Source organism: Cervus elaphus, chromosome 15 (assembly GCF_910594005.1).
Source record: "Cervus elaphus chromosome 15, mCerEla1.1, whole genome shotgun sequence".
NCBI classification, from domain to species: Eukaryota; Metazoa; Chordata; class Mammalia; order Artiodactyla; family Cervidae; genus Cervus; species Cervus elaphus.
Window position 1 is genome coordinate 85,375,537 of NC_057829.1, and position 17,307 is coordinate 85,392,843.

Below are 17,307 nucleotides of genomic sequence, written 5' to 3' on the forward strand. Positions count from 1 at the left end.
CTGGCCCATCTACCTGACGCTGGTGGTTCTGTAAACATCAGCTCCAACAGGACCCTTGGAGGGCTTGCTATCCATGCACATGTTGTCCCAGCATCCTCAGTACCTGTGTTCAGCATCATTTCTGCAGTAACATAGTCCTGGGATGCGGTTGTCATCATCCGCATGAGCAGTTGAACAGTGGAAGTTGAAACTTGGGGAAGTGAGCCTCACGCCCACAGACTCAGGAGGTCTCTGTCTCCTGGCATTGCCGCTGGGTCCTCAGAGTCCACAGAGGCTGCAGACAGAGCCACGGCGCCATCTCCACTTCCCTTCCCCTCTCCTCTCGCCCAGCTTCCTCTCTTCTCTGCCATGTTCTGTGCCAAGTTTCATCCTCGGAGCAGATTCCGTGGGCAGTTGTTCCTAGGAACATACCGTCCCCAGGAGAAGACCTGCTGCCCTTGTAGAAGGGTCCATGCAGCAAAAGCAGATTGAATGCTCGGGGACTGGGATATTTTTGATTTTGAGGCAGGTGGCTGAGGCAGGATAATCCCTAAATTTAGAGAAATGTGTAAAATGTAGGCTTTAGACTCTTCTTGGGGGAAGACTTCCTGCCTGGGAACCGGGCATCTCCGAGTCCCTCAGCTGGCAGCCCAACTCCGCTTCTCACCAGTGAATTTGCAATGAGTTTCAGGGCAGTGAATGCCCATCCTTCAGGAGTGGTTCAAATGTTAGAGTCATGCAAAAGTTCCTCCATATTCCAAGGGGCCGGATGGCAGTGTCCAAACTATATAGGAAGAAACCAGAAGAAAGAGAAAGGCCACCATATCTGAGAGGACAGAGGGAAAAACTCAGAGAACAAATTATCTGTCAAGAAACAATAACTAAAATTAAAGGGGGAAAATGGAGTTATAAGAAAGCCAGGAGAGAGGAGAATAAATTGATGATGTCATGAGGAAGCAGTTGGAATTTAGAAGGTGTGTTTGTCTGCAGGGAGCCTGGCATGGTTTCCTTGTCTGTACCACTTAATTGGGACTTTGCTGAGATAACAGAGACCTAGAGACCTAGTAAGATGCCCTGAGTGGTTCTGTAGCAAAGGCTGCTTTGGACAAGTCAGCTCTAGAGAACATTATTGGGTCAAACAGGGAAATCAGAGAAGGGTCTGAGTGGTAGATGGCATACAAACATTCTGAAACCAAGAGCAAAGTGGAGATTGTTTACTGAAAAAAAAAATCACATTACGAAACATTTTGTGCAGAATGATCTCATTTGGGTGAAGTAAAAAAGGAAGAATATGTACTGAGGTGTTAATGGTGGAAAGCTCTGGGTGGTAGGAATGTAATAAGTTTCATTTTTACTTTCCCTTGACTATATTTTCCATTTTCTCCAGCACACGGGCAGGGAGATGGAGCTAGCCCCTTCAACAAGTCTGTGTCACTCTACTGAGCTAACAGGGACCTGGGAACATAACAATATGCCCTGAGTGGTCCTGCAGAGCTTCTGAAACAATGAAAGATGAATTTAAAAACTAAACAATTTAGGCAACATTACCATGTCAGGTGGCACTAGTGGTAAAGAACCCACCAGCCAATGCAGGAGACTTAAGGCATACGGGTTCAATTCCTGGGCTAGGAAGCTCCCCTGGAGAAAGAAATGGTCACCCACTCCAGTATTTCTGCCTGGAAAATCCCATGGACAGAGGAACCTGGCAGGCTACAGTCCATGGGGTGATAAAGAGTCAGACATGACTGAAATGACTTACCATGCACGCACGGAAAAGAAGACAATACCCTGTGCATCTCCCTTGCTTCTGGACGCTGCATGCCATCCTGGTGTTCCTGAGCTCATGGCAGCATCACTCCAATCTCTGCTTCTATCTCCATGTCTGTCTTCCCAGGGTCTGCGTCTCTGTTCAAATTCCCCTCTACTTACGAGGACACCGGGCATCAGATAAAGGTCCACCCTAACCCAGGATGACTTCATTGTAGCTAATAATATCTGCTAAGAACTTATTTCCAAATCAGGCCACATTCTGAAGTTCAGTGTGGATATGAACTTCAGTGCTCAGTATGGGGGAAAGGGAACATCATTCAACTCCATACAGGTAAGGAAACTAATCACCTACCTGATGTTGCTGTTTGAGCTTTAAATGAGTCAGTAACGATAAGGCACTTAGAACCATGCCCGGCATACAGAAAGCAGCATCAAAATGATGGTGATGAGATTCCTTCTGCTGGAATTGAATCTGCCTGCTTACACTGCAGATATTCACAACCAGAAGGATATTCAAAGCCACAGAACAAACAGTACGATCATAAACATTCTCCCCATTTTACAGCTATGCAGGTTTTCATTCCTTGGTGGATTGCGCCCCACATTCCATGATAGCTTGAGCCTCTACGGCAGGAAGCGGTGAAGTGGGAGGTGGGGAGCAGGATGGGGCGAAGATGTCCACCAGGAAGCTTCCTTGGTTCTTGGGCCTGCGTTTGGCCACCCTCTCCTCTGTAGGGGATGTGTCCTAGCCTCTCTGGCCACACTGCTTGCTTCTTACAATGCCGTCACTTCCTGTTTGCATCCTGTCACTTCCTGTTGACACCCTGTCACTTCCTGTTGGCGTCCTGTCACTTCCTGTTTGCCGGCACAGGTGTCTCGTGTCCCAGGAAGCTCACCTGCACCGAGTCTCCACAAAAAACAAGGGCCTCCAAAGGGAATTGTAGCTGCTTTCGTTATCCCAGCCACTGCCACACCAGGACTGTAGGTGATCCTGTTAGAAAAACCACCTCTGACTTTTAGCCAAACTGGAGGCAAATACACTTTACGTCTTAGAGTTTCCTCTCAGCCCTGTAAGAGCTCCCACTTGAAGTTTTTTTATGTGTGAGGCTGATGTAGAGAGAGCAGCAGGGTGAGCGGTAGGAGAGGAGGTGTGAGGAGAGCACAGTGGTCTGAATTGGCCTCCAGGTGTCTGCGGGGCACAGCGGCTCCCTGACTCGAGGTGACGTGGCACCCTTTCCTGCCAACAGATCGCCCCTTTTGCCAAACTAGTTCAAACTGAGATGCTACCCATTACGAACAGGACGTCCAGCCTAAAATAAGTGGCTATGTGCTTGGGACTTGAGGGTAGTCCCTGTCCTCTTGGGATTGATTTTCTTTTTTTTTTTTTTGGAAGACAGGAGAAGACTGAACAAATAATTCTAGCTGTGACCAGAGTTATGAGAAGGAGATACATGGGGGACAGTATGGTCTGATGCTTGGGTTTTAATATACTCCCTTCGGCTTCCCTGGTGGCTCAGAGGGTAAAGCGTCTGCCTGCAATGTGGAAGACCCAGGTTCAATCCCTGGGTCGGGAAGATCCCCTGGAGGAGGAAATGGCAACCCATTCCAGTATTCTTGCCACGGAGAATTCCATGGGCTGAGGAGCTTGGTAGCCTACAGTCCATGGGGTCGCAAAGAGCTGGACACCACTGAGCGACTTTACTTTCTTTCTTGTTTCTATAGGAAAGAAAACAAAGAAAGAATGTGTGTGTGTGTGTGTGTGTGTGTGTGTGAGAGAGAGAGAGAGAGAGAGGGATTAAATACAAAAACAGCATCCTGTCCGCCCCAGCTGAATATTCAGAAATAGTCCCCAAATCTTCAAAAACAACAATGTGCTAAGTCACCCAGGGTTTTATTTTTCAGGTGTTGGTGGGTGACAGGTGTTCTCTAAATCCAGCTCTTTTGTCAACTCCTCAGAGTGTTTCTAACACTATTTCACAGAGTAAAAGATTGGTGATGGAGAGTGGAACCTCCCCCGGGTCAGCCAGGGATGGGGAAGGTGGGGTTATCACCTACTGCCTGCAGGGGCTTGTGCCTGGAGGCATGGCCACGTGTCATGTTGCCCAGGGAGCCTAACTGTGTCCCGGCAGACAGTCCCCAGTTCATCAGGAGCAGAGAGCATCTGTTTGTGTCATTTGTGTGTGGTTAGTGACATCCATCAGCTCAAATCTAAAGCAAGGTTAAGAAGAAAGGAGTGTGGCTCCTTCCCCCTGCAGTGCTGGAGGCCCCTCAAAGGCTTCAGGTGTTCTCACTCTGTGCATTTCCATAAAACATTCCTTCTGTGGAAGATGCCTTTCCTTGTAAAGTTTCAGGGCTCACCCCAGATGTTATCTTTTCCCCGGGCAGGTGACACATCATTAGCAAGCACCTTGAGTGCCAGGCCTGTAGCATCTTTGTGCTCTCAGTGAGGTCCAGAGGCACTCTGTACTTTATTGAGTGAAAGAATGGGAGAATGGATGGATGGATGGGTGGTTGGATGGAAGGTTAGATGGATGGATGGATAGTTGAATGGATGGATGGATGATGAGTGGATAGATGGATGCGTGGATGGATGCCATGTGGGAAAGTGAATGTGATTGCTTTCAGACAGCTTCTTAGAATTAGCTTAAGGACACAGAACTGATTCCTAAGTCATCAATGAAAACTAACTGCAAGCTTCTCAAATGACACACACTTTTATGGGACAAGCCTTGGAGAAGGCAACGGCAGCCCACTCCAGTATTCTTGACTGGAAAATCCCATGGATGGAGGAGCCTGGTAGGCTACAGTCCATGGGGTCGCAAATAGCTGGACACGACTGAGCGACTTCACTCACTCACTTTCACAGATTCTCTGGGGTTGATAGCAAAGCCCCATGCCCTGAGGAAGCCACCACAGCCAACATGGGCCTTCCCATAGGAGCTCTGTTTCTTTCACAAGAAAGGAAGCTTCTTGATTCCCATATGGATGTATATAGTGAGGCTCAGCAAAAAAAGATAAAAACCAACACAACTCAGCGGAACCAAGAGCCCGGGTCTTGTCTCAGCATTGTGTGACTGAATATAAGGGTTTGGGCTTCCAGTAGTTGAAGTTGCAGGGATGGGGTGGGGCCAGTCTGGGATTTTGGGACCATCAAGTTGAAGTTCATTGGCCCTTTGTCTGTTTTCCTGTTGTGGGCACTGTACCCACTGATGGAAAAGATATACTGTCTGAAACTGCCTTCAAGTCCCATGTAGATGCAACTCACCGGAACCCACACAGAGCGAGTGAAAACTGCTGGAAGTAGTCACAGGAAGCAGTCAGCGGCAGTGAGCCTGCTTTCCCCAGTTCATGTGCTGACCCTTCTGTTCCCTCTTTTAACTGACTGAAGGGATGGCCTGGGGACCGCTCAGGTGGCAAAGAATGTGGGCTTTGGAGCTAAACAGACTCTGGTCCTAATGCTGAACCTATCAATTCTTGTATTAATAGAACCTGTGTCAGTTCCTTGATTCCTCCCCAAATCCCTTCGTAAATGGGGATAAAATGTGCTGTGATGTGGAAGGATGAAACAGCACAAAAGACAGTGATGACACCCCCAGCCCCTCCCACTGTTCTGACTTTACATTGATTAGGGGAAGAGGAGCTGAGAATGCTTTCCAGAGAGGACCTCGGCTTCCTGAACAAAGCCGAGGAAGGCTCTGAGCGCTGGGGGTGTAGGAGATAGGAAGGTGAGGGGTTTTGCAGGAACCGAAGGAGGCGGGGGCTCCAAAGGAAGCCAGGAGCTTGTCTCCAGGCTCCTCACCTGGGCTGCTGTGAGGGGAGCACCCTCGGGAGCTGGGACCCTCTCAGCCAGGATAGCATTGCACTCAACGTGGATATATTTAGTAGATGTGTGTTAAGTCACTTCAGTCGTGTCCGACTCTGTGCAACTCTGTGGACTGTAGCCTGCCAGGCTCCTCTGTCCGTGGGATTCTCCAGGCAAGAATACTGGAGTGGGTTGCCTTGTCCTCCTCCAGGGGATCTTCCCGACCCAGAGATCAAATCCATGTCTCTTAAGTCTCCTGCATTGGCAGGCAGTTTCTTTACCACTAGTGGCAACACTTAGTAGATGAATAAGGAATAAAAAGATAGTCAATATAATTATTCAATATAAAAGTTCAAATTAAAACTACACTGAGACACTTTTGCCCACTGTTAGAATGGATATCTTTTAAATGGCTGACAATACTAAGTGCCAGTGAGTGCACAGAGAAACTTGGACTTTGTACATTTCTGATAGTAAGATGAAAATGTCACAACCACTCTGAAAAACAGGGTGGCGGTGTTTTATAAAGGGAACGTTTCACAGGCCTTTCTATGAGGCAGCATAGCCCTGGTACCAGAACCAGGCAAAGCCAGTGGAGGAGAACAAAACCATTGACATTTCTCAAAAACACAGATTCAAAAAAAACCTCAAAATCTTAGGAAGAAAGATGGTCCACTAGGAGTGCAGAGTTAGTGCAGCCTTAAAGAGGTAAAGAATGCGTTTCCCTAGACTAGCATCGTAAGGGAGAGAATACAAAGAATGACACTGTCCCCAGGGTAATGTGTGACTTTAACATCATCCAAGTCAAGAGTTCAGCATTATTTTTTGTTTGTTTGTTTACTTGTTTGGGGTCTTTTGAACAGTGTAAGTTCAATATAGGGGGCTTCCCACGTAACTCAGTGGTAAAGAATCCACCTGCAACTCAGGAGACCAGGCTTCGATCCCTGTGTCGGGAAGATTCCCTGGAGAAGGGAATGGCTACCCACTCCATTATTCTTGCCTGGAGAATCCCTTGGACAGAGGAGCCTGGGAGGCAGGGTAAATTCAATATAAAGAATTATTAACTACAATTAGGCTACTCAGAAGTAAAGGGAACTCTAAAGATCAGAGGAAGAGTAGGGTTTTTTTTTTTCAACATGGTAAAAGATGTAATTTCTTTTTCACTTGTGAAGATACTTTCCCATTAAAAAGTAAGAAAACAAATTATCTAAATTTATAAACCTACATAGGTATTTATAATGCCAAGAAAACTTATGTTTCCAAATATCAGTTGTTCCCTCATCTCCCTCTATAAGCCAGTCCAATAAAATACCCACTTTTCAGCATGTTTTCTAAAAACTAAATTGGCAAGTCAATTATAAAGTTTATATATCATCAAAGGATATCTTTAAGAAAAGGAACAGACAAGCCATGGGATAAGAAAGTAGTTGCAGCACGTAAATACAACAAATGTCTCCTGTCCAAAATACATTTGAAAGCTCCTACAACTCAATAAGAGAAAGATCAACAGCCTGCTTCAATGTTAACTGCAATGTAAAATTGTATAGGTACTTTGGAACTCTGTTTGGCAGTTTCTTGTAAAGTTAAATATAAATGTAGGCATTTACTGAAGGGAACTAAAGCATACGTATGCTAAAATAAATTGTACAAAAATGTCCACAGCAGTTTTATTCAGAATATCCCATAAAACAGGTGTCCGTTGTCAGAATATGGCTAAACAAAATGTGACATATTCATACAATAGATTTCCACTCAACAACAGAAAGGAATGAACTAGCAAAATACAGAACAGCATGGATCAACCTGAAAAATAATATGCTGAGTGAAAGAAGCTTGATATAAAAGAGCACACACCGTATGGTTCCATTCATATGAAATTCTAAAGTTTGCAGAATTAATGTAGATGATAGAAAGCAGAACGGTAGTTAGCTGTGGGGTGGGAGGGGGTGGTGGACTGACTGGAAAGTGGCCTGAAAAAACTTTCTAGGCTCAAGAAACATTATGCATCTTAATAAGTGTATGGATTACAGGTGATGTATTTATCAAAACTCATCAGTGCTATGTGATTTGTGCTTTCACTGTGTAAAGCAAACCTCAGTAAGAAAAAAACTCCTTATAATAAAAAAAGTTTTTAAGTGGATCTTCACAGGAAAAAAAAAGATGCTTCCAATATTGGAGTCACAGCATACGAACAGAATGACTCAGGAGAACTTATTGGCCACTGAAGTGCCTCACCACTGGGGAGTAGGGTGAAGGGAGGGCCCAGTCATCCACTCCCATCTGCCTGGATCAGCCTAGGGAGACACCCTTTGGTAGGACCCTCAGGTGCCAAAGCGATGACATCTGGTTGGGAGAAGAACTTCTGATGCTGACAAGTGGTGTCTGAGAATGTGTGGTCAGCCTTGGGTCTGAGGAAAGCATCTCCCTTACTATAACAGCCCCACCCTCACCTCTCTGCCATAAACTAATAGTTTGGTTTTTCATAAAGGGCTCCTCAATGTTCATACAAAGTAAATCATGGACGTTTCTTGCTTTTAAAATCTTGCTCAACCTCAGAGTTGTCATTTAGTGAAAGAGATTTATGTCTGCCTCAGTTTCCTATGTTCCCAAACCACTTTCCATAAGAAAGTATCACCTTGATGTCTCTAGCCAATCTTTCTCTCTCTGTCTCTCTCACACGAACACATATATGCACACACACACACAAATGCACACACACACTACTTCTGTCCCTGAATGCACACACAGGCCCCTAGGTGTGGTGAGCTGAGCCCTTGATTGTTCTGATCAGAGCACAGAAAAGGAACAGAGAATGCCCACCCCGACACAGACCTCCACAGCTGAAGTGGCTCGTGGGCTTTAGCTGCACGGCAGCAGAAGGCGCTGAATTCCAGCCAAACAGGGAAGGAAGGCCCACGATGCCTGTCTCTCCCTCCTTTCCCTGCTCCCTCGCTCCTTACCAAGTCCCTGGTGACATCCTCACGCAGCCTAGATTCACATGTGAGATTGCCTCACCTACCCAGTTCATTTCAAGGATGGGGAGTCTGAGTTACACATACTGACAGTTAGGGGCAGTGACTAGACCAGAATCCTGAACTCCTGCCTTCCAGGGTGCCATCTGCTGCATGATGCTGCCAGCCCAAGGTCTCTTTCTCATCAGAGAAGTGGAAGAGAAAGGCTAACAGGAATTTCTAGCAGGAATGCCTGTTAGATAGTTTTGGAAAGTGGTACTCAGATCAAGGGCTCCTCCCATGCTGAGGGTATGATGGGACGCTGCCCCAGTCCTGGGGCAACTTCAGAATCACCAGTCAAGGGTGTCTCCCTTTCAGACCACTGGGAGCATATACCCGCAAAGGGAAAGACCCTGGGAACAGCCTGCAGGAAGCCCAGCAGAAGCCAAGTCAGGCCACACGTAGATCAGGGAGCAGCTCAGCATCAGCTCTGTGCTGTATATGTTATAGGAGCTGCAAGATGGACAGAGGAAGTGAAATGGATTCAAAACATTGCACATCTCAAAATGATATGGTGATATAATTCCATGATCATAAACACGAGCTTTGGATTCCAACAGACTTGGATGCTGCTCCTCAATAGACACGGGGCCATGAGCCTCAGTTTCTGAGTATGCAAAATGGGAGGGAGTGGCCCAGAATCTGCTCGATAAATGACAGTTGGACCTGGCTCGTTTTTATTTTATTTTACTAATTTATTGGCCATGCTGTGTGACTTGTGGGTTCCCAGTTCCCTGATCAGGGATCGAAGCCTGGCCCTCAGCAGCAAACGCGTGGAATCCTAACCACCAGACCACCAGGGAATTCCCTGCCTCATTTTTAAAGACCTGACTTCAGAAGTCAATAGATACGGCACCCGGAGGTCAGCGCTGGGCTCCACAGCCAATATTTCCTTGAAAGTGATCAGAGGACAGGAGAGGGATTGGGAAGAGAGGAGCTGTCCACTGTCTCAGTACTGAACTTTCTGGAACTCAGTCCTTGGCAGGAGCCTCCTGGCTTCCAACTGCTTAGGTCCCCTGGTTCCAGGCAGTGGTTGCAATCAAGTAGAGACAGGAGTGGGACAAGAAGCTTGGAGAAATAGCTCTTTCTGAACATTCTATTCCTGGGGATACACGACAAGGTCCACTGCTCCACTGCAGCTCAGAGACAGGAAATGAACAGAGGCTAGACAGCCTTAGAAGTCAGTCCTAACTCCGAGAAGCCATTGTTCATGGACTGGTTCAATGACTCACAGCCTAACACTCAGGAAGATCAATCACACACTTTTGTCCTCCTGGAGACCATGCAGGTTGCAAATAAAGGAGCGGCTGCCACCATGGGCAGGTTTAATGGATTTTCAAGGCAAAGTGCAAGCCTCCCTGGCTGGCTGTGTGGGCAATGGTAAGTTCAGTGGGGAGAAAAGGCCCCATATCTGGGCTAGGCAGACTCTAGCCAGACTGCAACTCCTTCTGTTTTCCCAGCTGTGGGGGCAGCTGTTGGTATAGGTGGTGGAGCCCTGAGCTAGGTAAGGTGGGGAGGGAATTGGCATTCCAATGCCACAGGCCATGAGATCTTAGGCAAGCTACTTAGCTGGAAGACCCTGTTACCCCATCTGTAAGTGGGATGGCAGTCCCTCTCCTATGAATGGTAAGGCTTGGCCCACAGGGGACTCTCAGACATGGTTACACATATCCATTATCACTCACTGATTTCCTACACACCCCCCAGGTGGCATGCAGCCCAAGAATCCCATTTAGAAAGGGAGGTAGAGGTGGGGGGCGTGGGAGTGATGGCTGATTGGGCATCACCAGGAGAGGTGGAAGCAGGGGCATTCAATCTGTGCATTAGAACAGAGTCGCGGTGATTATATACATAGACACTGAGTCAGACGGGAACCCCTCCATAGTTCTGACACCCTAGGCAATCACTTAACCTTTTCAACCTCAATTTCCTAATCTGTATGGCAGGGATAACTGCAGTCTCTCATACAGGGCAGCGGTGGAACTTAAATGAGATTAGGTAGGCAGAGGGTCTGGATGACAACTAGCCTCTGACAGGTGACAAGCGTTCCACAGATCCTGTGTCCCCTCAGGCAGAGGTGGCTCCGCTCCTCCCAGGAGATCGCCAGGAGAGACTGCCAGGTAGCTGATTTCTTCCTCCCTTCCCTGGGCCCATTTCCCACTATGCCAGGTCTGTGGGGGCTGGAACAAGCTTAGGAGTGACAAAGGCCCTGCCCAGAAAGCCAGCTCCTCTGATAACCAGCAAGAGAGCCAGAGGCTGGATGATCCCCTTGGAAAGATTTTGCTCAATTGATTCTGCTTGCCCAGCTGGAGGGCTGGACCCGGAGGTGTGCAAAAACAACCTACCTGGGAAAGAACCACCAGTCTGGGAGTGGGCAGCAGCTGGCAGCACAGAGAGAGCACTGGACAGTGAGTCATGGCCCTGAGCAAAGAGAGCATCTCTGGGTCACTCCTTGACCTCCCGGGGTTCTATAGGGTCACATGAGACAGCGGGTGTGTAAGTGCTTAGAAAACGCAGACCCGCTGGGAGACTCAAGGATGTGTCCCTAAAGCAGTTAGAGGTTTCAGGGCCTGGAAGCTGTCATCTGAAAGGAACTGACATTTCTGTCCTTCAGCCTGGCATTGGGCTGCCCTCTAGGATTCACTACCTGCCTTTTCGGCCTTTCTACAGGCCTACCTTTGCTCCAGAGCTACAAATACACACCAGGCTTCAGCCTCTGGGCTCACATTCAGACACCTCCCTCCCCAAGAACACAGGTTTCCAGGCTTCCCCTCCACTTGCAGAAATCCAGAATCCTTCATCCCCCAAAGGGATGTGTTCTCTGTGGCTACTTCACTGAGACCTCTCTTGGGGCATTGGTGACATTTCAGTGACAGTTTGTATAAACCTTTCCTATCTGTCTAAAGATAGCCATGGAGAGGACCACTTCAGTCGCTAACATCTCATTGGTAGTTTATGAGTCATGCATGTCTGTGTTCAAGCACATGTGTGTGATAAATACAGTGGGGAGAACATGTTTTAATGTCCCATAGATGTGGATTCCAATTCACATGATGACTCTACCTTCTTAATTAGCTTATACTGCCTTATTTATGGGGCTTCCCTGGTGGCCCAGATGGTAAAGAATCCACCTGCAAGGCAGGAGACCCAGGGTCCATCCCTGGGTCTGGAAGATCCCCTGGAGAAAGGAACGGGTTTTGATGCCAACTTGGCATGACCTTGAGCAAATTAAGGCCATTTCTGGGTCTCAGCTCCTTCACCTTGTCAAGTTGGGATCATGGTATCTGTGCTGAAGTGTTGAGGCAAGGATTCCCAATGACGTGTCTGTGCAGCTGCCTCCATGTGGAACTATACTAAACCATCAAAGCGGGTGAGACTCAGCCCTGCTGAGCCCTCCCTCGGGGCCCAGCGACAGCACTTAATGACTCATGTTAACACTGTCATGAATACCCCATCACTTCTCTCCAGCTCAGAGAAGCATGACATGCAGATCTGGCCACAGTGTAGCCCCCTGGCAGGCATACTCCAGGCCCTGAAGATTCATCTCCTGGCCAGGTGGGCCCCCATTCCTGAGGAACGATAGAAACCCCGTATCAAAGCCTGAACACAGACAGGCATCTTGCTTCCTTGGTGAGTGTGACCTCATTGCTGGTCTGGAGCTGTCAGATGTGTGTTCAGTGAAGCCCAGCCTGGGGGCTGAGGACCTGGTCCTTAAGGAGACCAGCCCTCCCACAGCAGCCCCCCATCTGGCCCCACCCTGGGAGAAGGAAATATTGTTCACAATCAGAAGAAAATGAGCTTCTTTTCTTTAGGAAACTGAGTTAAAATGTTCTGAGCATCTTTCTGCCATCTTAACCTTTGCCTTTAAAATTCAGAAAGCAAATGATTTTCAAAATGATGTGTGTGTGTGTGTGTGTGTGAGTTCTTTGGTTTATGGCTGTTGTGCCTGGTTACCTGATCACCAAGATCATTTTGATGTTGCAAAGTTGAGATACTTTCAAGTTCCAGACCAAGGACACCCACTTAAGAAAGTGACTGAGGACCTCTGGAGTATGCAGAAGGGGGGCAATCTATGGAGTTAGAGATGCTGGCTTCATCCCTGACCAGTTCTGCCACTTAATCTTTCTGAGTCTCAGTAGCCTCATCTCAAAAATGTGGATTTTTTCTTGTCATTGTAGCAGGGATGAAATGGAGTGCAATAATGTTTGGACGTGTCTTATAAACTCCACTGTGCCGTAAGAGATTAGTTAACACTTCACTCTGCACTTCCTACACACGCTGGTGACCCTCCAGCAGGAACCTCCAGGCCAGAGCATCAGGCCACTGCTGGAGGATATACCACGTGATGAGCTGGCCTCCAGACCCCCCGCCCCATCCCCCACGACCTGACCACTTCTCTTGGAGTTAGCTCCTCAGGGCATGGTCATGAACCACCCTCATCAGAATCATCTAAACAACTCACTAAATGCAGATTTCCAGACCGACCTCAGAAGTGTGACCCAGGAATCTAACTCTTAACCAGCACCCCAAGTTTCTCAGGTGATTCTGATAAACCCCGAAGTACAAGGAGAGTAGATCCAACGGTGCTCATAGCAATGTATTTAGCTCACGCATTTATTCCACAAACAGTACCTGGTCACCTGTCTCTTGTTAGGGGCTCCTTGTGGGAACAACGTCTTTGGGAGCAGGGGAGATATGCAGGTGAATATCTCACTCTGATGCCAAGTATCTAATGAAGACATAGCCAACCCTGAAGTCAGCAGGCCACCTGATGGGCCAAGCGATGAGGAGATGGCTGGCTTCCGGTTCATTTCCTCCTCTGGTGGGCAAAGCGCTGCGCACACAGCGTCTTGTTATTTCTTACCAGAACCCTGAGAGGTGAAGAAGGACAATGAGGCTCCTTGAGGTCCAGTAACTTGCCAGGATCCTGTGACATCAGTGGTGTGTTGGTAAAGGTTCAGTCACAGGGTAAGAGGGGGGTCCTGATCCACACGCCCTCCCCCGGGGATCTTTTTTTTAAGATCTATTGATTTATTTTTGCCTGCACTGGATCTTCGTTGCTGCACGTGGGCTTTCTCTAGCTGTGCCGAGTGGGGGCCCTTCTCCAGTGGCAGGGCACCGGCCTCCCCCTGTGGTGGCCTCTCTTCTTGCAGCCTGAGAGCTCTCGAGTGCAGCTTCTGTAGTTACAGTACACCAGCCCAGCTGCCCCTTGACATGTGAGATCTTCCGGGAGCAGGGTTTGAACCCGCGTCTCCTGCATTGGCAGGCAGATTCTTAGCCACTGGATCACCCGAGAAGCCCTCCTCCTGGGGTCCTGACAGAAAGACAGAAGGGGCACAGTTCATGCACGCTTTCCCGGGGAGGAGCTGGGAGCCTGCCTGCTCAGAGTTCTCGGGGTCTCCACCAAGCCACACCAGCCACCCTCCTGCCCTTTTTCTAAAGAGTTCCTGCAGGGTGTGTCGTTCAGGTCCCTCACAGCCTGGAAACAGCTGCCCCACGAGACCCAAAACACATGGTGTGTGGGCTGGCAGACGGCCACAGGGGAGCCTGGGCTGGGAGTGCTGAGTATCAGCCACCCCAGGGCTCTGCTGAGACTAGCCTCGGACAGGCAGAGCCATCCATCCACCTGTGAGCGCTCAGGGTCATCAGATAAAGGCCTCTCTGGTCTAGGGGATGTCTCAGCATCACCCCCGCAGGCTTGAGGATGCAGCTGAAGCCCAGGCTGAAGGGCGGCGGGAAGACAGCCCCATGAACCAAGCGCCCCCAGGAGGGTAGCAGCTGCCCTGGGGACAGGCTGGGGAGGCCCTGGGAGACATCCGGGGCCGGGGCCTTGATCACAGAGGTTGGAGAGAGGTGTGTTTGTTTCCTTTTTGGCAAAGGGAGCCCACCTGAGCTCCCCAGACTCAGCCCAGAGAGGGAGAAACTTCAGCGCCGCCGCGAAGCTCCGAGGGACAGGTGGGGCAGGACCTCCCCGTCCCCGTCTGGCCAGGCTGACGCTAGGGCTCGGACGGGTAGCCCTGCGGCATAAAGGTGCCCAGGCATCCCTCCCTTTTCTCGGGCAGACTTCCTTGACTCAGCCTGTCTTTGACACACATTCGGGGAGGATTGGGGAGTGGGGGTGGGAGACAGGAAGCTACCAAGAGCCAATCACCCCGCACCGGAGCCTTCAGGGCTGGTTCTTTTCTGAGTGTGTGTGTGTGTGTGTGTGTGCGCGCGCGCTCGCGCGCCTCAGCGGGGAATTTCTGTGATAGAAGCAGCCAGATTCTGGAGTGAGCCAGACGAGAGGAGAGGGAAGAACAAGAGGGGAGGAGAAAACTGGTGAGGGGTGCGGGAGACAGACGGAGAGAACAGCAGTGGGTGAGAAAGAAAGCACAGCAGAGGGGAGAGAGAGTAAGTGGAGAGGAAGGCAGAGAGGAAGAGCGAGGAGAGGAAGCAGCAGAGAGACGGGAGGCAGAGAAAGCAAGGTTGCAGGAGGGGCCGCGGAGACCGAGACGGAGCGCGGAGGGATGGGGTGAGAGGCGGCCGCCGGCGCCCGCAATCCGGGATCCGAGGGCGCGCAAAGCTCCGGGTTCGGCGGCGCACGGGCGCTTGCCCGGGAGGTGGCGCCGGGCTCCGGGGTGGCCGCGCGCCCTCTCCGGGGGGCGGGGAGGGGGAGCCATGGCGGCGGGGACCGGGGGGCGCGGGGCGGCGCGGCCGCCGAGGGGCTGAGCCGGCGGCGGGCTGCGCCATGGCGGCGCGGGGCGGCGGGCCCTGAACGCCGGCGGCGGGCGCGCACCATGAACTCGTGGGACGCGGGCCTGGCGGGGCTGCTGGTGGGCACGATGGGCGTCTCGCTGCTGTCCAACGCGCTGGTGCTACTCTGCCTGCTGCATAGCGCCGACATCCGCCGCCAGGCGCCGGCGCTCTTCACCCTGAACCTCACGTGCGGCAACCTGCTGTGCACCGTGGTCAACATGCCGCTCACGCTGGCCGGCGTCGTGGCCCAGCGGCCGCCGGCCGGGGACCGCCTGTGCCGCCTGGCCGCCTTCCTCGACACCTTCCTGGCCGCCAACTCCATGCTCAGCATGGCCGCGCTCAGCATCGACCGCTGGGTGGCCGTGGTCTTTCCGCTGAGCTACCGCGCCAAGATGCGCCTCCGCGACGCCGCGCTCATGGTGGCCTACACGTGGCTGCACGCGCTCACCTTCCCGGCCGCCGCGCTCGCCCTGTCCTGGCTCGGCTTCCACCAGCTCTACGCGTCCTGCACGCTCTGCAGCCGGCGGCCCGACGAGCGCCTGCGCTTCGCCGTCTTCACGGGCGCCTTCCACGCGCTGAGCTTCCTGCTCTCCTTCGTCGTGCTCTGCTGCACTTACTGCAAGGTGCTCAGGGTGGCCCGCTTCCACTGCAAGCGCATCGACGTGATCACCATGCAGACGCTGGTGCTGCTGGTGGACATCCACCCCAGGTGAGGACGCGCGCAGGGGACTCGGTGGAGGAGCGGGGGGGGGGGTCTTTGTCGCGGAAACAGGGTCCTTGACTCCCCCAGTGCTCCATCGTGCAGCTTTGGGCAAGCCCCTGTAACACCTAGCCTCTGTGTCCTCTTTGGAAAACTGAGGTGGGGGAAAGGGGCCACGTTGTGGGTCTCAAGACAGATGCTTAGAGCATCAACCAAGCAGGACCACCCAAAAGGTGGGTGAGATATGAATGCGTACGTTCCATGACTCATCGGGATGGAAACCACAGAGAATCGGAACTTTGCTGGACTTCTTATTTTACGTGTGTAGTGTTCACTTTAAGTAGCAGCATATGGGAAGGCAGTGATCTCTGTTCACTGCTGAAGGCCTTTGCACGGCTCTCATCAGGCCCTGAGAGCCTGGCTGGGATGCTTGGGGTGCTGCTAAGAGCTCTTCAGACAGCAGCGTGCCGCTCTGCTGGCTCTTTCCTTTCTCCGGTGCCTGGCACTGCCTCTGTCTCCTGCTCGTGTGTGTGTGTGTGTGTGTGTGTGTGTGTGTGTGTGTGTGTGTGCCCGCGAGCGAGCGAGCGAGAGAGAGAGGAAGAGAGAGAGTCCTGGGCGGCCCCTTCCTCTGTGGTCCTTAAAGGAGCCTCTGAGGGCTCTGGGGGTGGGGGTGGGGGGTTGGTCCTCCTGCCCCTCCCAGACAGCGCTCTCTGGTGTCTCTTGGACTTGGAGTCCCTGCAGAGGGAGGGTATCATCCTGAGACTCCCATGGTGAAACCTGCCCACCCACCTCCATCCTCCCGTGGCTGCTGTTTTTCAGGAAGGCAGCTCGGTAGGGCTGGGCAGTGCGGGTTAGGGTGCCTCCCCCTCCCCGACCCCAGCAAGTCCTATCATCCCCCCACCCCCGAGCCTCTCAGGGACAGAAGGCGGAAAGACTCTTAGCTGAGCTGTCCGGAGAGCACCTTGGCTTTCCTTAGGAGGAGAGGGGAGTGAGGAGGGGAGCCGCTGCTGGGTCCCTGTTCTGTAGACTCTGCTATTTTACGTCCTGATGCTCCGGACCCTCGAAGGGGGGTTTGGTGTCAAGATGGCATGAAGAGTGAGGCAGGCAGAGAGGACCGGTGCATGGGAGGCCAGAGGCCAGGGAGGGAGCTCGGTCCCCAGGGTGTGAATGCCTCCCCGGTCGGGGAGAAGCAAGTTCCTAGGTGAGGGGAGTCAGTCTGACCAAAGGCTCGTTCAGTTCCGAGTTATTCTGCGCATGGGCAAAAAACAAAGACCTTGAGCTTCACTCTGTCTGAACACAGAAGGGCATGT

The 17,307-nt window shown here is 51.1% G+C and overlaps 1 protein-coding gene across 2 annotated transcripts in view; it reads left to right on the forward strand.

The window, feature by feature from the left end:
* The first annotated feature begins 14,868 nt into the window (after positions 1-14,868).
* GPR26 (G protein-coupled receptor 26) overlaps positions 14,869-17,307 on the forward strand; it is a 103,610-nt gene continuing 101,171 nt past the window's right edge. For both annotated transcript variants that reach the window (XM_043926317.1, XM_043926316.1), the window contains exon 1: positions 14,869-16,006. In XM_043926317.1, the coding sequence (XP_043782252.1) occupies positions 15,339-16,006 (668 nt within the window). In that variant the 5' untranslated portion in view covers positions 14,869-15,338. The remainder of the gene's footprint in view (positions 16,007-17,307) is intronic.